Below are 27,074 nucleotides of genomic sequence, written 5' to 3' on the forward strand. Positions count from 1 at the left end.
AATTTAAGCACCAAAATGATGGATAATGAACTAGCTAAATTATTTATGAACATGCTGTCTTGTGGTAACATTATCCATTGAAAGAGACACATATTTGCATATGTATGCTGATGGCAGTTATCCTAACTTCTTAACCACCTCTCTTATTGACCTGACTTGCTTTGTACATACTTTTTTCATTTCATCATGTAGTCTTTCTTCATTGACATCTGGGCAGTTATGGCTCCGGTTTCCTTACTTCAGTTGCTGAGGTGCAGCTGGTAGAGCTGCCATTTCACAATGCTAGAGACCCAGGTTCGATCCTGATCTCGGGTGCTGCCTATGTGGAGTTTGCATGTTTCCTCTGTGACCAGAAGCAATTCCTCTGGTTTCCTCCCACATCCCAGACGTGCAGGTTTATAGGTTAATTGGGCTCTCTAAATTGGCCCTAGTGTGTAAGGAATGGATGAGAAATTGTATTAACATGGAACTAGTGTTAATCGGTGATCGATGGTCAGCATGGACAAAGGCTCGTTTCCATGTTATATCTCTAAACCAAATTAAGCTAAACTAGTACATTAGTCAGTATCATCTCAGAATTGCTGAATTGCGAGAAGTAGAATAATTGATAGTTTGTGAAATCACAGGTAGACTTACACTGCTAAGGAGAAGATTCCTGCAGCCAGAAATATATATACTCTGGCCATAAGGCATAATGTGTGAATTTGCCTGACACTGGATGCAAGCTGGACTTGAATGAGATATTTTGCGTTAGAAATATAGAAAGTAGGTGCAGGTGTAGGCATTCGGATCTTCGAGCCATTCAATATGATCATGGCTGATCATTTAAAATCAGTACCCCATTCTTGCTTTTCCCCATATCCCTTGATTCTGTTAGGTCTAAGAGCTAAATCTAACTCTCTCTTAGATGTGAATTGGCCTCCACTGCCTTATGTGGTAGAGAATTCTACAGATTCACAACTCTCTGGGTGAAAAAGATTTTCCTCATCTCGGTCCTAAATGGTCTACCTCTTATTCTTAAGACAAAATGCATGTCGCAAGATATGATATAGAAGGATCTCAGAATTTTGAGCCAACTCAGCACACCATTTCAAGGATTCAAAAACAGCATAGGAGTTAGGAGGAATGCAAAACCTGTTCATTGTATATCCCATGCAAGATCCTGACCTCAGAGGAAAACTAGAGCAAGAAAGAAAAAAACTAGAGAGTAACATAAGAGTAAAAGGTGCTTATGAAGCAATTATTGGGCAAGCTCTCAATGTAATTCTCCAGAATTTGTATCATGGATGGAAGAATTTAATTCACAATTATGGTAAGAGATAAGAGCTTTCTAAAGGGCCTGTCCCACTTAAGCGATTTTTTTAGGCGACTGCCGACGACTGTCAAAGTCGTAGCAGATCGCCAAAATTTTATTTTACCCTACGACAATGACCACAACAATGCCGAGTCAGGTCGGGATTACACCGTCTTCGGAAACATCGTGAAATTCCCACGCTGTCAATGCTTCTCTGGCGTCCTCATTTTCGCTGAAATCACTGACAAGTCGGTAATTACTTGAGTTTTGAAATATAGCATCTTGAAAACCAAGCTTCATGGTAACAAGGCATAAACTGGATTGATTTCCAGTTTACTAATAGCAGTATTAAGAAATTTAATTTTAAAAGTGGTTAAAATGGATTTTTGTGCGGAGTGTGGGCATTCTTTGAAAATGTACGGGAGATGCATATCTGGTTTCTGGGTTGCATATCTGGGTTTGGAGCCTACTTTAAATGTAATCGCTGATGGCCATAAACATCGCAAAAATTCCCACGCTTACCTGACCGTCAAACTGTCGCCTCCAATCTACCTGTCAAATGTCCTGACGGTAAATAAATTGGTTAAACACAAGTATTTTATGATATCTTCAAATGACTTTACTTAATTTAATATTACATGCTTCTAAATGCATCTGAGAACCTAGCAAACCTGGGGACAGCATGTGACAGCACCCGCAATAAGCAGCGATAGCTGGTGACAAGCCAGCTGTCGCCGAGAAATTTCATACTGGTTGATTTCTCAGCGACGTGCCAAGATCCACTTCGATTCTTTGAAGACACGATCATGCCCGCGACATCCCGGCGAACTGTGGCCGACAGCCTAGTCGCCGGCAGTCACCTTAAAATAGCCTAAGTGGGACAGGCTCTTAAATTTAGAGACCCTTCTTCAGTCTGAGTGAGAAGAAAATGTGAGATTTAAAAAGGTACATAGAACAAATGAATGAAAGGTGTGCAAAAGGACAAATCAAAGCCAGCAATGATGATCAATGAAAGGTGGAGCCCACAATGGTCCATTGTTGGCTGTGGAGAAGGTGATAACGAGTGATACAAACAGTGAAACTTAGCAGGATGACAGTGAAACTAGTACGACGACTACAGTGGCGGAGGGATGGAGAGTACACAACTGGATTTGTTCAAGTACATGGATTAGATACAAGGAGAGGCTGGACAGATGGAACACCGAAAGTTGAGGGGAGACCTCATATGTAACATTATGAGAGGCATAGAAAACCTTTTTCCCAGGATGGAAATGTCAAATACTAGAATGTGATAAGCTGTGAGCAACAAAGTTTAAGAGAGATGTGCAGGGTGTTTTGTTTTACAGAGGGTAATTAGTGCCTGGAATGCCATGCCAGGGCTGGTTTGGGAGGCAGATGCGATAGCAGCATTTAAGAGGCTTCTGTATTGGCCCATGGATATGCAGGGAATGGAAGGATATGGATTATGTACAGACAGATAAGATGGCATCAATTTCAGCACAGACACTGTGGGCCGAAGAGCCTGACCTGAGCTATACTGCACAATGTTGTACTGATCAACAGATTTGCATTGGGCATTTCTACCTCAGGGTTTTTTTAAATTCAGGCCCAACCACATCAAATTTTGCACAGAATCAAAGAGGTGACATGTAATTTGGATAATAATTCATTTCAGCCACAAACAGGCAAGCCAATGATGACAGACTGAAAGAAGTGTACCAGTGTGTGGTGAAGCATGATGAACAGATTGAAGCACATTCATATGAGATATTTCAGAAGGCAACAGATTCAAAATTGTGCCCAAGAGGAAGAGCTCAATGTAATCAAACCAAGTCATCGTGGTTTTATGAAAGGTCGATAAAGGAAGAAATCCAGATATAGTTTATTTAAATTTCCAGAAGGCATTTGACAAAGTCCCACTTAAAAGGCTACTGTATATGATACAAGTACACATGTAAACCTCTCTTTCTTCTTCCCAACACAAATCCATTGGATTCTGCACTTCTGACTGCACTGTTGGCAGAACATAACCTGAAACAGAACTTTGGAGTATTTTAGAGAGGGCTTTGATTTTTGTTTTTAAATTTGGTCAGTATTTAATTCCACTATCAGGTAAAACGAAGTACCAGTAAACAATAATGCAAGGGTGATAATGTTGCAACTATATGTGGTGCCTGCATGAATCCTTTGTGTTGTACAGTCAAACTTTCCTTCATAAATAACTAAAGTAGATGTCAAGGATAACGAGCTAATGGTACAGGATTTATGAACTGAAAGAAGGTAATTAGATCACAATAAACATAGATGACGATGAGGCATGCACTATTGTTACTTTGAACCAGTTCTGCTTAAATAGCCAAAACAAAGATTACATTTATTGTTCAATTTTTCTTTTGGTTTTGAAAACATGTTGAATCTTTTGCAAGAAGGAACTGCAGATGCTGGTTTAAACCGAAGGTAGACCGAAAAAGCTAGAGTAACTCAGGCAGCATCTCTGGAGAGAAGGAATGGGTGATGTTTCGGGTCGAGACCCTTCTTCAGACTGGTTAGGGATAAGGGAAACAAGAGATATAGACGGTGATATGGAGAGATAAATAACAATGAATGAAAGATATGCAAAAAAGTAACAATGATAAAGGAAACAGGCCATTGTTAGCTGTTTGTAAGGTGAAAACAAGAAGCTAGTGCAACCTGGGTGGGGGAGGGATAGAGAGAGAGGGAATGCCGGGGCTACCTGAAGTGAGAGAAATCAATATTCATACCACTGGGCTGTAAGCTGCCCATGCAAAATATGAACTGCTGTTCCTCCAATTTGTGTTTATCCTCACTCTGACAATGGAGGAGACCTAGGACAGAAAGGTCTGTGTAGGAATGGGAAGGAGAATTAAAGTGCCCGGCAACCAGGAGATCAGGTAGGTTCAGGCGGACTGAGCAATAGTGTTCTGCAAAACGATTGCCCAGTCTGCCTTTGGTCTCGCCGATGTTTTAGAGTTGAACAACGGATACAGTAGATGAGGTTGGAGGAGGTTCGTGAACCTCTGCCTAACCTGAAAGGACTGTCGGGGTCCCTGGACAGAGTCGAGAGAGGAGGTATAGGGACAGGTGTTGCATCTTCTGCGGTTCCGGGGGAAGGTACCTGGGGAGAGGGTGGTTTGAGTGGGAAGGGATGAGTTAACCAGGAAGTTGCTGAGGGAACGATCTCTGCAGAAGGCGGAAATGGGTGGAGATGGGAAAATGTGGCTAGTGGTGGGATCCCGTTGGAGGTGGTGGAAATTTCAGAGGATTATGTCTTCTATCCCCACAGTGCCTGGCAGCCTTCCAACACCTTGGAGAGATGTTTTTTCCTGTCATAGGATCATAGAATATAGGGCACAGAATATCATCTGAACTATTGTCTTCGGGAATAGACAAGAAGCGCTGGAGTAACTCAGCGGATCAAGCAGCATCTTTAGAGAACACGGATGATGTTTATGGTTGGGACATTTCTTCAGCCTGAAGGGTTCCGACCTGAAATATCACCCATCCATGTTTTCCAGAGATGCTGTCTGACCCGCTGCGTTTCTGCAGCCTGTTGGGCCTTATTTTGTAAACCTGCACCTGCAGTTTCTGCTCTCAAGAGTAATGCTAGATCGTGAAATGGATCTCAGCCAAGGGTCTTGTCCAGAAGGGACTCAACCCAAAAAGTTACTTACACATGCTCTCCAGAGATGCTGCCAGACCTGCTGAGTTACTCCAGCACTTTGTATCCATTTTTATTCCAACTCCCTCTCTTATTCTTGTACTCTTGCAATTTCTCTGCTCCAATGGTCTATTACTGTCTATAACCCAATCTGTGAGAAAAAAACGTACTTTCTTTTTTCTACAGGTTACCATTCCATCATTCTATAAAGTTATAATCATCTTTCCTTGTCGATCATAGCTAATTTCACAGAGTTAAAACAGCCTCTCATGTTCCTCCTGCAGAAATGTTCTTGTAACTTTGAAAGCCTTTATAAATGACCTTTGTAATCTTCTTTGGCTGATTGAAGAAAACAAAAAACATTGAAAGTGAAATGTAATAGGTGTCGCTATGTGATCTTTTTTATATTTCTCAAGTTGTATGTGTTACTCTTAATATTTTTAATGTAAATTCAGCATTACCATTTTATTTTTGATTATTTGGAAATCTATTTGAATTATTTTTCAATGCATTTTCCATTGTACTTGAATGTTTGAAGGACAATATGTTTGCACCAACATATAAAAGATTGCTCCACCACTGTGTCAAGAGCTTTACTATTTTGTATACATTTCCTTTCAGTTATTTTCCAAAAATATATCATGCACACAGTACTATAGATTATCTACAGTGAACCTCAGATTCACTATTAATATTCTGAATCATTAATATGTTATGGATAAGTAAGTCTAAAGTGAACTCAAAGGCAGGGTTTGTGAGGATAACAGATGATCACGAAAATAAAATAAGGATTTTTTTTTTTAAAATAAGGAAAGCGAATTGAAAATAAATGAATGATTTGGATGATGGAATTAGAAGTAACACTAGCAAGTTTGCAGATGACACAAAGCTGGGTGGCAGTGTGAACTGCGAAGAGGATGTTAGGAGGTTGCAGGGTGACTTGGACAGATTGAGTGAGTGGGCAGATGCATGGCAGATGCAGTATTATGTAGACAAATGTGAGGTTATCCACTTTGACGGCAAAAACAAGGAGGCAGATTATTATCTCAATGGTATCAGATTAGGTAAAGGGGAAGTGCAATGAGACCCGGGTGTCCTTGTACACCAGTCACTGAAAGTAAGCATGCAGGTACAGCAGGCAGTGAAGAAAGCTAATGGCATGTTGGCCTTCATAACGGGAGGATTTGAGTATAGGAGTAAAGAGGTCCTTCTGCAGTTGTATAGGGCCCTGGTGAGGCCACAGCTGGAGTATTGTGTGCAGTTTTGGTCTCCTAATTTGAGGAAGGACATCCTTGCTATTGAGGCAGTGCAGTGTAGGTCCACGAGGTTAATCGCCGGGATGGCAGGACTGTCATATGAGGAAGATTGGAAAGACTTGGCTTATATTCACGAGAGTTTAGAAGGATGAGAGGGGATCTTATGGAGACATATAAAATTATAAAAGGACTGGACAAGCTAGATGCAGGAATTTTTTTCCTAAAGTTGGGGGAGTCCACAACCAGGGGCCACAGTCTAAGAATAAAGGGGAGGCCATTTAAAATTGAGGTGAGAAGAAACTTTTTCACCCAGAGAATTGTGAATTTGTGGAATTCTCTGCCACAGAGGGCAGTGGAGGCCAAATCACTGGATGAATTTAAGAGAGTTAGATAGAGCTCTGGGGGCTAGTGGAATCATGGGGAGAAGTTGGGCACAGGTTACTGATTGTGGATGATCAGCCATGATCACAATGAATGCAGTCTTGGCTCGAAGGGCCAAAAGGCCTCCTCCTGCACCTATTTTCTATGTCTACGTCTATGTCTAAAGTGGCAGAGAATCCACAGTAGGAGAAAATCTCAAAACAATATTATATGCAACAAGTGATAAAATGTAAGGTAAACCACTGAAAGGGAACCATCACAAGTTGTATGAAAACAAAATGGCAGAACTCTCAGATATTTCCTTGGACCATCACTTTCAAATAGTACAACAGCAATGCGAAGGAGTTAAGTATGTTTGGGTGGCACGGTTTGATCCTGACTACGGGTGCTGTCTGTACAGAGTTTGTATGTTCTCCCTGTGGGTTTTTTTCCAGGTGCTCTGGTTTCCTCCCACACTCCAAAGATGTACAGGTTTGTAGGTTACTTGGCTTCGGTAAAAACTGTAAATAGTCCCGAGTGTGTAGGATAGTGTTAGTGTATGGGGATCACTGGTCGGTGCAGACTCAGAGTGCCGAAAGACCTGTATCCACATTGTATCTCCAAACTAAACTAAACAAAACTATGTTATAACTTAAATAAAAATTATAAGCTGGAATAATATATAAAAGTAAATTATTTAAGTGCAGTTAAAATTAGAGGAGGGAAAAGTGTTGCATCTGGTTCAATATGTTCAAAGATTCAGAGGGGAATAAACAGACGCTATAGGAAAAAACCTGCATTGATATAAGGAAAGCACAGGAGAATGGAGATAATTAGATTGTTGTTTTGAAACAGCTGGTGCAGCTTGATGGGATGAATATTCTCATTTTATGCTGTCCTGTTTTTTTGATTGTCAAAAATAAGTTCCACATCATGTTTCATTTGAGTCTTTTGAGTGCTCTTTTGGTTCCAAAATAGTATGCAATGCACATAAAAATATTTTGGCACAAGCCACACCAGATATCTTACTGATGAGGTAGGTTAGCGGATGCAAATCCAATACCCACTGGAGACAAATCTGCATTTCAGGATCTCCAGCTAATATCTTGACTTATAATTAACCAAAATATACACTACGGAAGGAGGCCATTCAGCCTATTCTGTCCGGGCTGGAAAAAAATAAGTTATCCAACCTTACCTCATCTCCAATACTAAATCAATAACTCTTCATTTTTGTGATTTTATTTAATCAATATTAAAGCTTTCATTTATTGAGTGATAAAAGATATTGTTTTATTCTTTTACTGAAACATCAGGTATTTAGCAGAAAAGGCACAAAATGGTGAAGTAACTCAGCAGGTCAGGCAGCATCTCTGGAGAACAGGGGTAGACAACGTTTTGGGTCGCAATCCTTCTTCAGACAGATTATGGTGGGGGAGTAGAGAGTTGGAAGTGAGGTGTGGACAGGAAAAGTGGTAGCTGGATACAGGTGAGGACCGGAGCAGCAGCCCTGCGCAGGTGGTTGCATAAAGGCCAGAAATGAAAAGATAAAAGTGTAAGATAAAGAGATAAGGATAGAAGAGTTGCAAATTGTGAAGGCAGAGGAAGGGATATGGGTGAAAAGGGAGGGATGGAGAGGGAAGGGGAAATGGGTGTAAAAAAGGGAGAGAGGAGGAGAATGGGATGTGTTTGTAGGCTTCATTTAGTGAAGAGCATTTAGTGAAGAGCTCAATGCTCTTAAGACAGTGGAACTAATTGTAGGCTTTCGAAGAGCTCCCCCTCCCCTCCCCCCACTCACCATCAACAACACCATAGTCACATCTGTGGAGTCATTTAAGTTCCTTGGAACCATCATCTCCAGGGACTTTAAATGGGGGGCCACCATCGACTCCACAGTCAAAAAGGCCCAATAGAGGATGTACTTCCTGCGGCAACTGAAGAAACACAATCTGCCACAGGCAATGATGGTCCAATTCTATACTGCTATCATTGAGTCCATCCTCACCTTCTCCATCATGGTCTGGGTTGGCTCAGCCACCAAGCACGACATCCGGAGGCTGCAACGGATCGTTCGATCAGCTGAGAAGGTTGTTGGCTGCAACCTTCCCCCCATTGACGAACTGTACACTGCAAGGGCCAGGAAGTGAGCGGGCAAGATCATCTCTGACCCCTCTCACCCTGGCCACAAACTCTTTGAAGCACTTCCCTCTGGAAGGTGACTTCGGACTGTCAAAGCAGCCACAGCCAGACATAAAAACAGCTTTTTTTCCCACGAGTAGTAGTTCTACTCAATAACCAAAGTCTGTAGTCTCTTTGTTGCTCTGGTTTATTTTCACCCACATGTTTAGACCGTAATGTTGTATCCTTATTGTTTTGATGTGTTTATGCTTTATTCTTAATTGTTTGTGTTGTCATTGTGAGTGACGCACCAAGGCATATTCCTTGTATATGCACATACTAGGCCAATAAACTTATTCATTCATTCATTTATTATACTTAACCAAATCTCCGGACGCAGTATTCAAGAGAGCAAGGGTTTTCCCCAAAATTACTTGCTCAGAGAGATTTTGTGGCCATGATGCCAAATAGAAATTTGTTTGTGGTCTACAGTATTATGTTAACTACCAATAGTCTCAGTAAGTAAAGAAGATATTGTAATAGAAAGAATCATTTCTAAGTCGTTACTGTCCATTTCCTGCCATATTGCAAAGTACAGTAGATTCACTTCAATCCTTGTGTGAGAAGCATGAATGACGTCTACAAGATTGACACAAAATGCTGGAGTAACTCAGCAGGACACTCAGGCAGCATCTCTGGATAGAAGGAATGGGTGACTTTTCGGGTCGAGACCCGTCTTCAGACTGAGAGTCAGGGGAGGGGGAGTCACAGAGATAAGGAAGGGTAAGGTGTGAAAACGAGACATCAAAACAAAATGTAGAATACATCAATGTTAGCTGGGAGAAAGTGACAGCAAAGCAAACAGAGATAAAATGTAATCGAGGACAGTCAAACTGGTCAGAGAACTGGGAAGGGGGAGGGATAGAGAGAGAGGGAAAGCAAGGGTTACTTGAAGTTAGAGAAGTCAATATTCATACCACAGGTGTGAAAGCTGCCCAAGCAAAATATGAGGTGTTATTCGTCCAATTTGAACTGGACCTCACTCTGACAATGGAGGAAGCCCAGGACAGCAAGGTCAGTGTGGAATTGGGAGGGGGTGTTAAAGTGTTTAGCAACTGGGAGATCAAGTAGGTTTAGGCGGACTGAGCAGAGGTGTTCTGCGAAACGAACGCCAAGCCTGAGCTTGGTCTTGCTGATATATAGGAGTCCACACCTGGAACAGAGGAAACAGTAGACGAGGGTGGAGGAGGTGTATTTAAGGAAAGCCTTCAACATTGTGTCTGACAGAACATGGGCAACACAGTGGCGCAGCTGATAAAGCTGCTGCCTTACAGTGCCAGAGACCCTGGTTTGATCCTGCACACAGAAACTGTTTTACAGATACAGCATGGTAACAGGCCCTTCAGCCCACTGAGTCCATGCCAACCATTGATCACCCATTCACATTAGTTCCATAGGGTGCTGTCTGTGTGGAGATTGCACATTCTCCCTGTGACCAAGAGGGTTTCCTCCGGTTTCCTCCCACATCTAAAGACACGTGGGTTTGTAGATTAATTGGTAATCTGTATATTGCCCGAAAGTGTAGATGGCGGACGAGTAGGGGGGATAATATAGAACTAATGTGAATGGGTGATAGATGATCCATGTGGACTCGGTGAGCTGAAGGGCATGTTTCCATGCTGTATCTCTACAACATTTTTTCCACGCAGTTTGCAGAATATATTACATCAAACCATGTCAATAATGTTACATCCATTTTGTTGTACTTATGAGGACCGACCGTACGATAATGGCTTATATGAAGTTATTTAAATGAATAAAAATGACTGATTTTGCCAAACACTGAAAACACTTTAAGACACCCTCAAATGGAATGGAAAAATAAGGAACAAAACATCCCAGTGCTAATCTTAATTGAACCGCATCAACTGAAATAAATTAATTATCTTTCAGTAATGTCAAGAATTAGGTTCGTCTGTGTCTTTGTGGAAGTGAAGGACACCAGGTAATATCGCTCAAGTCTGAGTTGAAAAAATAAACTTGAAGAGCTTGGAACAAGGCTGCTCTTTCAAAAGGAGATCAGGAATTGCTACATTCTTTGCTTCATTAAAACGTGGCTCACCCATGCCCTGCTATACAACATGGGGGTTTCTCCATTTGTCATTTGGATCGCAAAGAATCCTCAGGTAAGGGGAAAGCTGGCAGAATCTGCTTTTTGATCAATGCATCGTGGTGCATTGATTTTATACTCTTAGCTCAATTCTGTTCTCTAGACCAGAAATACTTGATCATAATATGGCATCTATACCTACCAAAGGAGTCCACCTCTACCATCTTGTTGGTGGCCTACATATCAGCCCAGGTCAATGCCATGGGGGCACTGGACAAATTACATTTGGTCATTTACTCTCGACAGTAAATCCTCTCGGCAGCGGGCCGTGGCCTGTAGAGGGAGCCGCCGAGCCCGGCCCCTGCTGATCCCCGAGGACGGCAGAGGTGGATGGAGGGAGCCGGCATTGGTGGACTCAAGAGCAAGGGCCGGCAGGAGAGTGAACTGGTGTCTTTCCCTCAAAGTCGGTTGCGGGAGGCGCCCTGGTGACACAAAGGCTGAAGGTGGCCGGGTGAGGAGAGGGATGATGGTTCGCTGGATGATCCGGATGGAGTTGATGGCTGGAGGCCCTGCAGCAGCCTGGAGCTCACCTGGATCGGGCACCGCTCCAGGACACCCAGCGCACAGACCGGACTGGACATTGAAAATTGCGCTAAAACCTGACGACTCTTGCATGCAGTCTCAGTGGACTATTTCAATGCTCATTGTACTATCGGGGATTGTGCTTCGGCAATATTTCACTGAACTGAACTGTATATTAAAAATTATAATTTCACTGTACGTCTGCACACGTGACAATAAAGAACCATTGAACCACTGATACCTACTCATCGTCATGAACTACCAGTAATTTCAATCAAGCAAACTTCAGGAACGCACTCCTCAAATACCGGCTGCATGGGGTTTGTTGTCTCCTGTCCCTCGCTGAGTAATAAGACTCTAGACCTCTTCTACACCACCATCAAACCATCATGTCAGCCATTCTGATTATCTCCTATTGCTGCTCTGGCTTACAGATGGAGATTGAAGCATAAGGCAGCAACAAGAAAAGTAAAAGAATAGTGGTCTGAAAACGCTGAGGATCTACTTCAGGGTTGCCTTGAGTTGGGGCACTGAAACATGTTCCAAATACTTCACCCAGACTGAATGAATATATCTCAGTTATCACCGGTTTCATCAAGAAAGACAGACCAAGACAAACAGCATCTATCCTAATTAGAACTCTTGGATGAACAAAGACACACGGAACTGTGGATCTTGGTTAACAATAAAAAGACACAAAGTGTTGGAGTAATTCAGCGGGTTAGGCAGCATCCCTGGGGAACATGGATAGGCGATGTTTCAGGCTGGACCCTTCTTCAGACTGATTATAGTAGGGTGAAGAAAGGTAGGGCGAAGAAATTAAATATAGAATTTTGTATTTAAAAGCTTTTGAGTATAAAATGATCAATTGGACTATACAAGCCACTTAAATTTAGTTTGGATAGAAATGGATTTAATTTGGTGGAAATCACATTCTATGATACAATATCTTCTTTGATCATTAATTATTTCCTTTGTCCAGCAACTGTTTATGTTCTCCCAATTTTTTCTCCCTTTTACAAATGAAATCAAATCAAGATGAAATGCCAGAATGCTTTGGATACAAATAGCCTTTGACAGGCTAAACAACTGTAGACATCACATTCAGATCCAAAAACGAAATAACTCTTTGCTGGAAAGGTAATACCCAATAAGAAAATGAACTCTGGCTGAACATTGGTTCTCTAATCCTGTAAGACAAGATCAATTGAGTCACAGTCATACAGCATGGAAACAGGCCCTTTGGCCCAACTTGCCCATGCCAACCAAGATGCCCCTTCTAGCTAGTCCCACCTACCCTCATTTGGCCCATATCCCTCTCAGCCTTTCCTATCCATGCAGCTGTCCAAGTGCCTTTTAAATCTAAACTAGACCAAGTGGACCCGTTGGGCCCAAACCTCTCCTGCATTGGTGCAGCACCCTCTCCTCCCCCCTCCCCTCCCCCTCCCTCCCCCTCCTCCCTTCCCCTCCCCCTCCACTCCATCCCTCAACCCCCCTTATCCTCCCTCCTCCCACCTCCCTCCACCTCCTCCCTCCCTCCCGAGGAGATAGATTTAATCTTTAAAATGTGAATAACATTAAAAATATAACCGATTTCAATGAAACTTATTTCACTGATAATTTTTGCAGAAGAAATTCCTTAGGCCAGATAATTCCTTAGGCCGATTTCAATGAAACTTCTTCCATTAGCACCAAAGGGACGACGATGAGCAAGGTGGGCCTAAAATTGTTGCGCTATTGTGTGCCGTTTTGGCTGTAGTTCAGGAACAAACAAACAAACAAACAAGAGTTTCAGTATATAGATAACAAAGTAGCAACAAATAATTCTCATGGTTCTGTTAAAAATTATCAGTGAAATAAGATCACTAACTCAGTTCAACTTCGGACAATGCCAGAACTTTCTTGGTCTGCATAATTAAATAACAGACCAATTAGCATAGTTATCCAAGGAGACTTTGGGACAAATTTGACCATTATCCCCTTGAGCAGCATGGCCTTAAGGGAAAAATGCAGGTTCGAGCAAATTTGACAGTATAGTTATTCAAAAACAGAAATGCCATGTTGTGAATAATACAAAGCTTAAATGCTAGCATTGTACCCTTTTTATGCCAGGAATCAAAATCAGAACATGTCTTTGTTCATACTTTGGGTTCTGAAATTATTATTTTGCACGAGTCTTTGCAGAAGAAATTCCTTAGGCCAGATGTTGTGACTGTCGCTATGTTAACACCAGTGTTGTTCCATTTAAACAAAAAAATTCTGCTGATGCTAAATTACCTTTAATAAAAATACCTTGGTAAATGTTTTGAGAAACAAGAATATGTCCTCTAGTCTCTATCAATGGTGCTGTCGTGGAGATGACTGAGAGCTTCTTTTTCCTGGGTGTAAATATCACCAACAATTTGACCTTGTCCAATCAATTGATGAGGTGGCCAAGCAAGCACATCAACACCTCCACTACCTCAGAAGACTAAATAAATTCAATATACCCTCAACGTATAACACGTAAAGCAAAGCTTTTCATATCTCAGTATTCGCCGACAATAATAAACCTGTTGCTGTGTGATTGCTGTTCAGCGCGCACTCGGTGGACTGAAGGGTATGTTTCCTCACTATCTCAGAAGTCTAAAGTATGAAGCAAATAAGTGATAATTAAAAATTCTGCAGAGCGTTCTTACCTTGGTTTTTCCAAGCACCCACTTGTCCAGCCTTGCTTTCTGTAGGATAGCAGTGCAGCTTGCACTATCAACAGGAGGTGTTTGATGTGCCCTAAAGGCAAGGCAGTGATATCTGACATAGGAGAACAAAGCATAGGTGAAAATTTCACAGGCTACATATTAATAATCACACATCAGCAGTATTACGACGAAGAAGATTTCACAGGTAGTCAAAACACACTTAAAGCTCTTGTAATGAAGTTACCCTCAGGGCAAAAAAACAACAATTTCCTCAAGGGAAACAAATAACAATTTCAGTTTTTCAACAAACTTGTATGCAATTTAACAGGTCGCAGCACATACATCATAAAAAAGGACACAGAGTGCTGGATTAACTCAGCAGGTCAGGCAGCATCTCTCGAGAACAGGGATAGGGGATGTTTTGGGTTGGGACCCTTCTTCAGACTGTCTCAAGTAGGGTCCCGACCCGAAACGTCACGTATCCATGTTCTCCAGAAATGCTGCCTGACTTGCTGAGTTACTCCAGCACTTTGTCTCTACATCTGAAGCGAAAGAATATTAAATGTTTAATACCAGCATTGCAAAACATGATTTTTATCATTAATCATTTTATATTATTACAAACTATGCAGTATGAACATTTTTCACAACTGTAACTATAAGGCACAATAAACTAATTTATTCATTTACATACATATTGAATTCAAATTAGTCGATTTGATTTAGTGGGGGGGGGGGGGGGGGGGGGGGGAAGAGAGGAATCGCTCAATTTGTATGCCAGGTGAAATAATCAAAAGAATGAAATATAGAATGTAAAGAAAAAGGTATGAACTAAATGTGAATAAAGAAGGAAACGAGAAAGAATAGTATAAAGGTAGTCTCGTCATTTTTTCCAATCTAGCTCTCTCAGGCACTTCACTTCATACATAAATTGCAACTCATGTATATTTGAATAAAAACAATAATCTTGAGGTGAAATCCACAAAAAAAAGCATGCGTTGAAAAAACCTCTTCCTGTAAAGCACCTGGGCTGAATTTATTTCTGCCTTCCCTTGCTTCCATGCTGCAACTTTAGTCAAAAACTTCTTTTCACATGAGTTTTTAAATCTTCATCGGAATCAATGCAATATGACCCTCGCTGAAATGTCAGTCTAGCTCAGGTCCTGAACTGAATCACAACCATTAATTTAGACTCAAGATTACTACCAACTGAAAAAAATACATTTCAACTCTGACCTTTGTCCAACAATCTACCTATCAACTCCCCCCTCACCTGTTTCCAACTAACCCTCCTCTCTTCCAACTTTTGTCCCCCCCCCCCCCCCCCCCCCCAACCCCACCCCCCACTGCTATCAGTCTGAAGAAAAAGGATTCCTGGTCCAAAACTTCACCCGTCCATGTTCTCCAGAGATGCGGTCTGACCCGCTGAGATACTCCAGCACTTTATGCCTTCTTTTCACATTTTTCTTATAATACCAAATTTCGTATTTATTTATGATGTGTAAGATAGCCACTTGCTTCCATGACCACACTCACTCTCAAAGTGATTCTATCAATCCAATTTTCCAATTATTTCCCTGCAACTCATTCTCTCACACGTCGATCCACTTCACCTCCATTTTCCTACCTCCCAGCAGTAACCAATTAATCTCTTGACCAGCATGTCTTTGGGATACGTGAGAAACTGGTGCATCGAGGAAATCCATGTTGTCGCAGGGAGAACATAACCTTCACACAGATAATACCGAAGATCAGCTTTGTTTGAACTGTGTGACAACAGCACTCCTTGGTGCTACTGGATCATCATGAAGTGTCTGAAGAAGGGTCTCGACCCGAAATGTCACCCATTCCTTCGCTCCAGTTCTCTCGACGGGACAGCTGCCTGTCCCATTGAGTTAGTTACTCTAGCATTTTGTGTCTATCTTCAGTGTCATTATATAAATCGATCAAGCAGAGCCATGCGGATTTTGCCTAATCACCTTGAATTTCTTTAAGTGCCTGCTATCTTTTAATATTTTAATAATAGCTTCTAACATTTCCTCTGCGACAGATGTTAAATTAACTGGACTGCAGTTTTCTGTTTTCTCTCCCTCCCTTTTTGAAAAAAGCAGCTACACCTACTGTTCTCCAATCTAATGGAACTTTCCTTGAATCCAGGGAATATTCAATAAATAAAACCAATGCACCAACGATCCCACGAGGTAAAAATGAGGTAAAAGGAATGAGGGGGAGAATAAAAGATTAGTCTAGAATTAGTTAAATTGGTACTGGATAGATAATGTGAACTTTGTTGTGCGGTATGGCTATGACCCTCTGATTTCAGGTTCGTGCAATTTGATTAAAACAGCTGCTGAATTAAAGGAAATAACGTAATCTTTAACAAAGTTAAAAATGAGAAAGCTGGTATTTCAGAAGGGAAAACCTTTGAATATGGCATCGAAACAATTGAAGGTACAGCAGCTATCGGATGGGCAGAAAGACGTCGAAGCACAGGTGACTCAGATATGACCCAAAGGCAGGCAAATGGGACTAACTTAGATGGGACATCTTGGTCGACATGGATAATTTGGACCGAAGGGCCTTTTTCAGTGCTGGATAACTGTGTAGGAAGGAACTGCAGATGCTGGTTTACATTGAAGATCTATCCAGAGATGCTGCCTGTTCCGCTGAGTTACTCCAGCATTTTGTGTCTATTTTCTGGATGACTCTATGACTGCGCTCAGAGAGCAGGAATCCTGTGAGCAATGATTGTAGGGCTGGATCAAACTGTGACATTTGGAAAAATGCCAGGATATCTTTTTGAAAATTTTAAATTGGACATGTTGGGTACCTAAGACCCCAATTACTTGGGAAATGAACAAAGGCAAGTGTAATAATTGGGCAGGTTCTGATGCTCACTAAGTTACAAGCGGTATTGATATTGGTTTGTTCTTGTCTCGTGTTCCGCAAAACAATGAAAAACTTTGTTTGCAAACTATCCTATCTATCATGCTGTGGAGGAGCCATTTACGCTTAATTTAGTTACTGTCACTGTATTATGGCTATGTTTAATATTTCTAGTTTCTGTCTTTTTTGCATGCTTGTGGGTGTGATTTGATACGTAATGGGGAGTGTCCACATGGGAGGAGGCTAGCGTAGCTACAGAGATTGTGGGTCAGTTTAGTCTCGGAGGATGGAGAGAATACAGTTTTTGACCAAACTCGTGCCAGTCACACTCACGACTGCCACACTTGCGCCAGCTACACTCACAAGGACCACACGGTAACGACTACACGATTTGTACTGTATAGTTTGAAGAAGAAACAGTTGATAAGAACGAAAAGTTATGAATTACTCCTTTAATTTGTGCTACTTTAATAAAGACTAATTAATCTAGAAACAGCGTTTGGAAGATTTGTTTTTGCTATCTCAGAGTGTGGTGTGTGCGTAAGCTATACCTCCATTCCATCCCTGAGAAGTAATGTCTATCGAAGTTGGACTTTGAGAAGGTATAGAAACTGCCATTACAATAGAGTAAAAAATTTCTCCAAATGGAATTTGAGAAAAAAACTATTCTGGCAGAAAAATCTAAGAAAGACTTGTTCTACAAGCAAAATCCGATTCAACAGTGGAATTGAAGAAGAAGCTAAATCTCTGCCAGGGATTAGAGCTGAAATCTAAGGAACAAAGAATCTGCCGGTCGAAGGCAAATTGACATAGTCTACACCTGGATCATTAGAAGATTGAAGACTTCATTGACCGGGTACCGTGAGTAGACGACTGTTTAGTCGTAATTTTAAGTTAAGAAGTTTAAAAAACTTAAAAGCCTGTGAGAAAATTCTGCAGAAGTACTATTTGATACAAGAAGCTTGTTTATGCTACGAGGAGATAAGAAACCCAAACTTGCAGAGCACGACCTTGAAAATTAACGATGTTGTGAACTTCTACAAGATAAGGTTCTCAGCTAGCGATTGTTTACCATAGGTACTGGCCGAAGACTCTCAGCCTTGGAATTAATGATGTGTTTTGAAAAAATACTCATTCTGTTTTGAATTCTTTGGGTGTTTCTGGAACATAGCGATAAGCACCAATTCATCATGGATCTTCCATCAGGTAAATATGAAGAACCGCCACAGGAGGGAGATGCAGAGCAAAAATCAAGAAGATATGAGAAACGAGACATTAAACTTTCGGAAAAAGGAGAGGCAGCCTATCTGGAAAGATGCCAGAAGGAGAGAGACAAGTTGTGGAAGCAGGTCATCAAATTAATTGAATATCTGAAGGAACTAATGGAATCAGATGAGAATGCAAACATTGTACAATCTAATCTGGATCAACTACTTAATCTTTACCATGAGGTTGGAGAAAAACAACACTCAATACTGTGTTTACAACTACCAAAGGAGCAACTCGAATGGCACACTCAGTGGTTCCAAGAGAGGGTGGAATTTTATGATGGTTTCATGGCTGACGCGGAGAAGTGGTTGTCTGAAACCATAGCTCAAACATTGCACTCTACAGTAGAAGGTGCGATGCAACAAGGTGTTGAAGTGGGAGAAGAAATTACACCTCAGGATCGTGTCTCAAACGTTTCAACGTGAAGATCCAGACGTAAATCTGGTTCTGTAGCCAGTTCAACTACGAGGGTCTCTGCTCAAATGGAAGCTGAAGCTGAGATGGCTGCTCTCTCGCTAGAAGCTGCCGCCTTCGAGAAAAAATATGAGATTGAGGAACAAGAAGCCAAGCTGAAGAGAAAGACTGAAAGACAAGCAGAACAGCTGAAGAAAGCGACTGAAAGACAAGCAGAACAGCTGAAGAGAGAGAAGGAACGGTTGGAAATAGCCACGAAGCTGGCAGCTGCTGGGGCAAGGAGGGACATATTGGAAGGCCAAAGATCAAAATGCAGCTCGAGAGTATCTCAGAAGAAGAGTTCTTTAATCCAAGAAGGAGCTACTAAGATGGAAACAACAGCTAAAGTCAACCCACAGCCAGAGCAGTCTGGTCTCGTGACGCCAAACTGGCACTGAGTAAGTGGATGGTCGACAAAACTAAACCGAAGCAACCTACCTTTGGGATGTCTGTTATGGCCCAGTACTCTTCTTAGAGGCCTGTTCATCAGTTACCTGCACCCAGCCAGAGACAAACAACTGATTATGGGGCTCGTGACAAAATTTATCCGGATTGATCTGCACTAAGCCAGGGATTTCAAAATGAATTCTATGAATTGGTAAGGAATCAAATGAGACTCAGCGAGCTCATGGTTCAACAAATCTTTCTGTCACCTTACCCCAATGGAAATTCCTAAATATGATGGTGATCCTTTACAATATGAAACTTTCATAGTAGCGTTTGAAGGAGTGGAAATGAAAACTACAAGTCACAGAGATCGCTTACGATTTCTGGAGCAATACACAAGCGGATATTCGAGCAGCTTGTTAAGATTTGTCGACATTTGCCTGTGGATGAGGGTTATCAAATGGCAAGAGAGTTGCTTGAAGAGCATTTTGGTAACAAACAGAAGATTGCTAACACATACATGAAAAAGGCCTTTGCTTGGTCAGTTATCAAGGCGGAAGATGTGAAGGTTTTGCATGAGTTTCCGACATTTCTTAGGGGTTGTTGTAATTCAATGAGAAATAGCATCCACATGGAAGAAATGAATGTTGTTAGTAATATGAAGGCTATCATTCTAAAACTGCCCTATAGGCTTAGAGAAAAGTGGAGAGATAAAGCAAGCCTGTTACACGAGGTTGACGATAGAGGCCATGCTTCCTGACCTAGAGAATTTCATGGAAAGAGAAGTACGGTTAATGTCAAACCTAAGCTATGGGAATATTCAAAATCCTAAACCAGCAGCTGTCAAAGGCTCTACCTTTACTAAAACAAAGGGAGGATCAGGACCTAAGGAAAGCAGTTTTGCTGCTGCCGTAATACCCGTAGAAATGAAGGACGGAATAAAAAAGGATGTATCGACCGTTAAGCCACAAGGGTTTTGTTTTTCATGTAATGAAGTTGGTCACACTATAAGATGGTGTCGAAAATTCAAAGAAAAGGAATGTAAAGATAAGATCGACTTCTTGAAGGAGAAAGGAAACTGTTATGGATGTCTGAAGAAAGGACACATGGTTAAAGACTGCAGGAATCGGATAACGTAATATATGCAAACAAGATCATCCTGAATTGCTTCACATTGAACAGAGGAATACGAACGAGAAGCCGGAACAAATGGAACAAAAGGAGAAGCCAGCTACGAGTGATGTTGTTGCCTCACCTCAGTTAAATGCGCATATTGGGGCCGGGGTTGAAACCTGTATTTTCTCCATCTTACCGGTACAGGTAAGGAGCAGCGTGGGGAATACAGTGTTGCAAACATATGTATTTTTGGACAGTGGAAGTTCAGCTACCTTATGCACAGAAAGCTTGATGAGAAGGCTGGACATTACAAGAGAAAAGGTTAAGCTTCTCTTGAACACCATGAATGGTCAGAAATGCTACGATAGTTATCATATCACAAGTATGGAAATATCTAGTCTGGAGGAAGACAATTTTATACAAATATCTGATGTATTTACTCAAGAGACTATGCCCGTCTCTCATCCAAATATACCTAAGTAAGAAGACCTGGAAAAATGGCCTTACTTGAAGGATGTCAAGATACCTAAAATAAATTCTGATATCGACCTACTTTACGGAACGAATGCTTTGAAGGCATTAGAACCTAGAAAGGTTATTACCAGTCAAGGAGATGGACCGTTTGCTGTGAGAACCATACTCGGATGGGTTAGCTATGGCTCCTTGAGAAGGAACAACAAAGGCAGGAAAAGGAATAACTATACTGCTGCTGCCGTCAATCGAATATCAATTGTAAATCTAGAGGAGTTGTTGACCAAGCAATATAATCACGACTTCAATGAAAGAACCAGCAAGGAATCAGAAGAAATGTCCAGAGAAGAAGTAAAATTTTTGGAAATTATGAATCACTCAGTAAAGATGATAGAAGGACACTATTGCCTAGACTTACCTTTTAAACAAGAAAGTGTTAGTCTGCCGAATAACCGTTGCATTGCAGAACAACGCATTCAGAATCTGAAACGCAAGTTTGGTATGAATACGAAATTTCATGATGAATATACATCTTTCCTCATAGAGATGACTGATAATGGTTATGCTGAAAGGGTGCCAGAAGACCAGCTGAATCAAAGTGATGGAGAGCTTTGGTACATCCCACACCATGGGGTGTATCATTCAAAGAAAGGAACTTTAAGAGTGGTCTTTGACTGTGCTGCGGTTTTCAAGGGTAAATCACTTAACTGTCAACTGCTGCAGGGTCCAGACTTAACGAACTCACTCATCAGAGTTCTCATCAGATTCAGACAAGAGCCGGTAGCTTTGATGACGGATATCAAGGCAATGTTTCATCAGGTCAAGGTATCGGAAAAGCACGTTGACTATTTGTGATTCCTATGGTGGCCGGATGGTGATGCACAACAAGATCTTGTTGAATACCGGATGAAGGTACATCTCTTTAGAGCAATGTCATCACCAAGTTGTGCAAACTTCGCATTGAGGAAAACCGCTAAGGACAATAAAGCTCATTTTTCTAAAGAAGTGACAAACACAGTAAGGAGTAATTTCTATGTGGACGATTGTTTAAAATCCATGTCTACGGAACAAGAAGCAATTCAAATGGTAAAACATTTGACTTCCCTCTGCAACAAGGGAGGATTCATGCTATCGAAATGGATCAGCAACGGCTGTGCTGTATTGGAAACCATTTCACTAGATAACAGCCAAGGAGACCAGGGAGTTGGATTTGGACAAAGACAATCTGCCTATGGAGAGAGCACTGGGATTGCACTGGTGCATTGAAACAGATGTGTTCAAGTTCAGAATCTCGATTCAGGAACGACCATGTACAAGACGGGGCATCCTGTCCGTGATTGATTCTGTTTACGACTCTGAACTCAAAGCTTGTATGAAGCCTACAAACTTTGGTCGAATTAAATTTGCATAACTGCATCACTTTTCTGACGCAAGTGAAAGTGGTTACGGTACTGTTTCATATCTGAGACTGGAGAATGATAACAATGAAGTACATGCTGCATTCTTAATGGGAAAGGCCAGAGTGGCACAATTGAAGCAAATGACGATTCCCAGAATGGAGCTTGTAGCCGCAGTGTTAGCTGTCAGAATTGACATATTGCTGCAAAAAGAACTGCAGCTTAAGCTGGAGGAATCGACCTTCTGGTCTGATAGCATGACAGTGCTTAGGTACATCAACAATGAAAATAAACGCTTCCTAACATTTGTTGCAAACAGGATCTCTTTTGTAAGGGATGCTACTAATGTATCACAGTGGAAGTATATTAATAACAAGGAAAATCCTGCGGATGAAGCCTCTAGAGGATTCACAGCAGACCGCTTCTTAAGCAGTAAGAGATGGATCAATGGGCCAGAGTTTCTTTGTAAACCAGACCGAGAATGGCCAAAGTTTAACCTGGAAACTGAAATCTCTGCTAATGATCCGGAGATCAAGCAAGACATCTTAGTGAACGCCATTATTAAGGACCCATTGGATTCAACAAACTATTTAATTACCCATTTCTCATCATGGAATAAGTTGAAGACTGTGGTGGCTTGGTTTCTCAAATTAAAAACAATGCTTTTGCAGTGGACTCGTAGGAGAAAGGAAACTCGGGCTGCTATGAGTAGCTTTGAAACAGCTCCTGGCAAGCTGACAGAAACGGTTGACAGAGAGATGCAAGTGTTTATGTCCGGATGATCTTTTTAAGGCGGAAAATGCAGTTATCTCTTTCTGTCAAAGACAAGAATATAAGGAAGAGCTATCAGCATTCCAAGCTGGTGAACATGGTATTAAAAGAAGTAGTCATTTATACAGGCTTGATCCGATACTGGATAAAGGAATTCTGAGAGTAAGGTGGTCACCTAAATAAACTAGCAATGCCTGAAGAAGCTAAGCATCCTATTATTCTCTCAAAGGACTTTCATATTTCAACATTGCTGTTACGACATTTTTATGATCAAATCGGACATGCAGGACGAAATCACATGTTGTCGAAACTTCGGAAAAAATATTGGATTGTCAAAGGTAACTCAGCTGCAAGAAAGGTTATAAAGAATTGTGTTGTGTGCAAACGTCAGCGAGGAAGATTTGGAGAACAGAAAATGGCAGACTTGCCTCTGGAAAGGATTCAACCTGATAATCCTCCATTTACAGAGGTAGGAGTTGATTATTTTGGTCCTATCGAGGTCAAAAGAGGATGATGTCTGGTGAAAAGGTATGGTGTAATCTTCACTTGCATGGCAAGCAGAGCGGTACATCTTGAAGTTGCATCTACACTTGACACAGACTCCTGTATTCATGCGTTAAGAAGATTTATTTGTCGACGAGGTCAAGTTTTATCATTAAGATCAGATAATGGTACGAATTTTGTTGGAGCAGAAAGAGAATTGAGAGAAGCGCTTAAAGGCTTGAATCAGAACAAGATCCAGAATGATATGCTTCAGCAAGGGATACGATGGAATTTTAATCCCCCAGCGGGATCCCATCACGAAGTTTGGGAACGATTGATCCGCATGATTCGAAATGTGCTGCGCTCTGTTCTTAAACAACAAGTTCTGGACGATGAAGGATTGCAAACTTTGTTTTGTGAAATTGAAGCAATTTTGAATGACCGACCCATTACCAAGAGTTCTGATGATCCGAGTGACCTGGAAGCACTTACACCAAATCATATTCTTTTATTGAAAACCAAGCCAATGTTACTACCTGGGCTCTTTGTGAAGGACGATTTGTATATTAGACGCAGATGGAAACAGGTACAATATATGGCAGACCTTTTTTGGAAATGGTGGACACAAGAATATTTACCTCTAATTCAAGAATGTCAACGATGGTTGCGAATGAGAAGAAATTTTATTCTAGGTGATATCGTGGTTGATTCTACTGCACCACGAGGTTCTTGGTTGATGGGTAGGATACTGGAGATCATGCCAGATGTTAAAGGTTTTGTACATACTGTACCACTTCACACTAAGGACAACATCTTGGTAAGACTGATAACCAAGATATGTCTACTTCTAGAAGGTGAAGAAGATTGAAGAATCGCTAAAGAAGTTTGAATGCCAACATATAATGCACATTACTTTTGTTTTTGATAAATAGTCAAGTCAAATTAAGTCAAGTTTATTTGTCACATGCACATACACGATGTGTAGTGAAATGAAAGTGGCAATGCCTGCGGATTGTGCACAAAAAAGAATTACAGTTACAGCATATAAATAAAGTTAATACAGTTAATACAGAGAAGACAAAAATTAGTCCCTGGAGTTATAAAAGTTAAGAGTCCTGATGGCCTGTGGGAAGAAACTCCGTCTCATCCTCTCTGTTTTCACAGCGTGACAGCGGAGGCGTTTGCCTGACCGTAGCATCTGGAACAGTCCGTTGCTGGGGTGGCAAGAGTCCCTCATAATCTTGCTTGCTCTCGATCTACACCTCCTGATGTATAGGTCCTGCAGGGGGGCGAGTGTAGTTCCCATGGTGGGTTCTGCCGAATGCACTACTCTCTGCAGAGCCATCCTGTCCTGGGCAGAGCTGTTCCCAAACCAGACTGTAATGTTGCCGGACAGGATGCTCTCTACAGCCCCAGAGTCGAAGTAATGAAGGATCCTCAGAGACACTCTGAATTTCCTCAGCTGTCTAAGGTGGTAAAGGCGCTGCTTTGCCTTACCCACCAGTGCGGCAATGTGCGTTGCCCATGTCAGATCCTCTTTGATGTGGACTCCCAAGTATTTAAAACAGCTCACCCTAGTCACAGTAGACCCATTTATCTCCAGTGGCGCGTACGTCCTTGGATGTATTAAGCTTTTATAGCTCCTTTTAATATCTATTGGTAATTACTTTGTCATATACGCAGAACAATTAGGGGCCGGTGTGTAGGAGCCATTTACGCTTAATTTAGTTAATGGCATTGTATTATGGCTATGTTTAATATTTCTAGTTTCTGTTTTTTTTGCATGCTTGTGGGTGTGATTTGATACGTAATGGGGAGTGTTCACATGGGAGGAGGCTAGCGTAGCCACAGAGATTGTGGGTCAGTTTAGTCTCGGAGGATGGAGAGAATACAGTTTTTTACCACGCTCGCGCCAGTCACACTCACGAGGACCACACGGTAACGACTACACGATTTTTACTGTATTGTTTGAAGAAGAAACAGTTGATAAGAACGAAAAGTTATCAATTACTCGTTTGATTTGTGCTACTTTAATAAAGACCAATTAATCAAGAAACAGCGTTTGGAAGATTCGTTTTTGTTATCTCAGAGTGCGGTGTGTGCCTAAGCTATACCTCCATTCCATCCCTGAGAAGTAATGGCTATCGAAGTTGGACTTTGAGAGGGTATAGAAACTGCCATTACATGCTGAATATGATTGCAATCAAGCCATACAACAGGTAGTGCAAAGGGAACAATACCAGAGTACAGAGCATAGTATCACAGCGTGATAGCACTACAATTACTGAGAAAATGCAAATAAAAGTAAAAGTGCAAGATCCACAATGAGATAGAGTGGGAGATTGGGATTGCACCCTAGTTTAAGGGAAGGCCATTAAATAGTTTTATAACAGCGGGGTATGAAATTGTTCCCGAGTCTGGTGGTATGTGCTTTCAACCTTTTGTTTCTGCTCATCAGGATAGAGGAGAAGTGGGAATAACCAAAGATAAAATGGTCCTTGATTATGATTTCCCTATGTGGTTTAGAATGATTTTCTGGCGGCACAGTGGTGCAGCTGCTGCCTCACAGTGAGTTCATTTCTGACCTCAGGTGCTGTCTGTGTAGAGTTTGCACGTTTTCCCTGTGACTGTATGGTTTTCCTCTGGGTGCTCCACTTTCCTCCCACAACCCAAAGACATGCAGCCTTTGTAGGTTAATTGGCCTCTGTAAATTGCCGTGGGTAAATTGGAGTGGATAAGAAAGTGGGATAACATGGAACCAGTGCAAACTGGTGATCGATGGTCAGCATGGACTTAGTGGGCCGGAGTGTAGGAAAATAACTGCAGATGTTGGTTCAAATCGAAGGTAGACACAACATGGGACAATAGATGAGGTTGGAGGAGGTGCAGGTGAACCTCTGCCTCACAATAGAGGAGGTTGGAGGTTGGAGGAGATGCAGGTGAACCTCTGCCTCAGTGGGGCAGAGGGTCTGTTTCCCTGCTGCATCTCTAAACTAAAAAAAACTAAACAAATAGCATACAAATCAAATAAAAATTAGAATATAAAACTGCAACTTTGTTTTGAGAATCAGACCACAGTCTCTGGCATTATGCAACGTCAACTGAACCCAAATAACCCTTAGCATATTAGCTATTCATCAAAGCCCACATAAAAGCAAAGAAATACAATATTATCTCATGCAGGAATTTCCCTTTCACGAACGTTTGCAAAAAGTTGCCTGTGAAGTTATCTGCACCTGCTTCTGCAAACTTGAAACAAGCTTTAATACTTTGGCAGATCAGAAAAAGAAAAAAGGGGGGAAAATTAAGTTCAAGTCTACACTGTAGCAATGCAGCAGCAACACCTGTAAATATCCAACATGCTGCCAAACTTACTAGTTGATTGGACCACTACCAAGTTTAACTATAGACATCAGCAGTAAGTAACATGAATGCTGATGCTCACATTTATCTTTCAGTCACCAGCACAATAAAACATTAAAATCAAAATCCAGCCAGACCAGCAACTTTTATAGTGAATTGTTAATTAAAAAAACAAAATGTTATTAATTGTTTTAATAATGCTGAATGTCAGAATTTATATATAATTATACAGCATCAACGACTGGAAATTTAAAAAAAAATTAAAGACAGTCAATAAATAATTTCAAGAGTATAAATATTCTGAATGTACAAAGTAAGAGACTAAATTGTACCTAGTGTGTAGGATAGTGCACAGTGATCACTGGTCGGCATGGGCTCGGTGGGCCAAAGGACTGTTTCCA

The 27,074-nt window shown here is 41.3% G+C and overlaps 1 protein-coding gene across 3 annotated transcripts in view; it reads right to left on the bottom strand.

Moving 5' to 3' along the window:
- The window catches only part of myo3b (myosin IIIB), a 337,839-nt gene that overhangs the window by 113,502 nt on the left and 197,263 nt on the right, over positions 1 to 27,074 (bottom strand). For all 3 annotated transcript variants that reach the window (XM_078403918.1, XM_078403917.1, XM_078403919.1), the window contains one exon: positions 14,078 to 14,189. In XM_078403918.1, the coding sequence (XP_078260044.1) occupies positions 14,078 to 14,189 (112 nt within the window). The remainder of the gene's footprint in view (positions 1 to 14,077; positions 14,190 to 27,074) is intronic.

This window comes from Rhinoraja longicauda, chromosome 8, assembly GCF_053455715.1.
Source record: "Rhinoraja longicauda isolate Sanriku21f chromosome 8, sRhiLon1.1, whole genome shotgun sequence".
Taxonomy (NCBI): domain Eukaryota; kingdom Metazoa; phylum Chordata; class Chondrichthyes; order Rajiformes; family Arhynchobatidae; genus Rhinoraja; species Rhinoraja longicauda.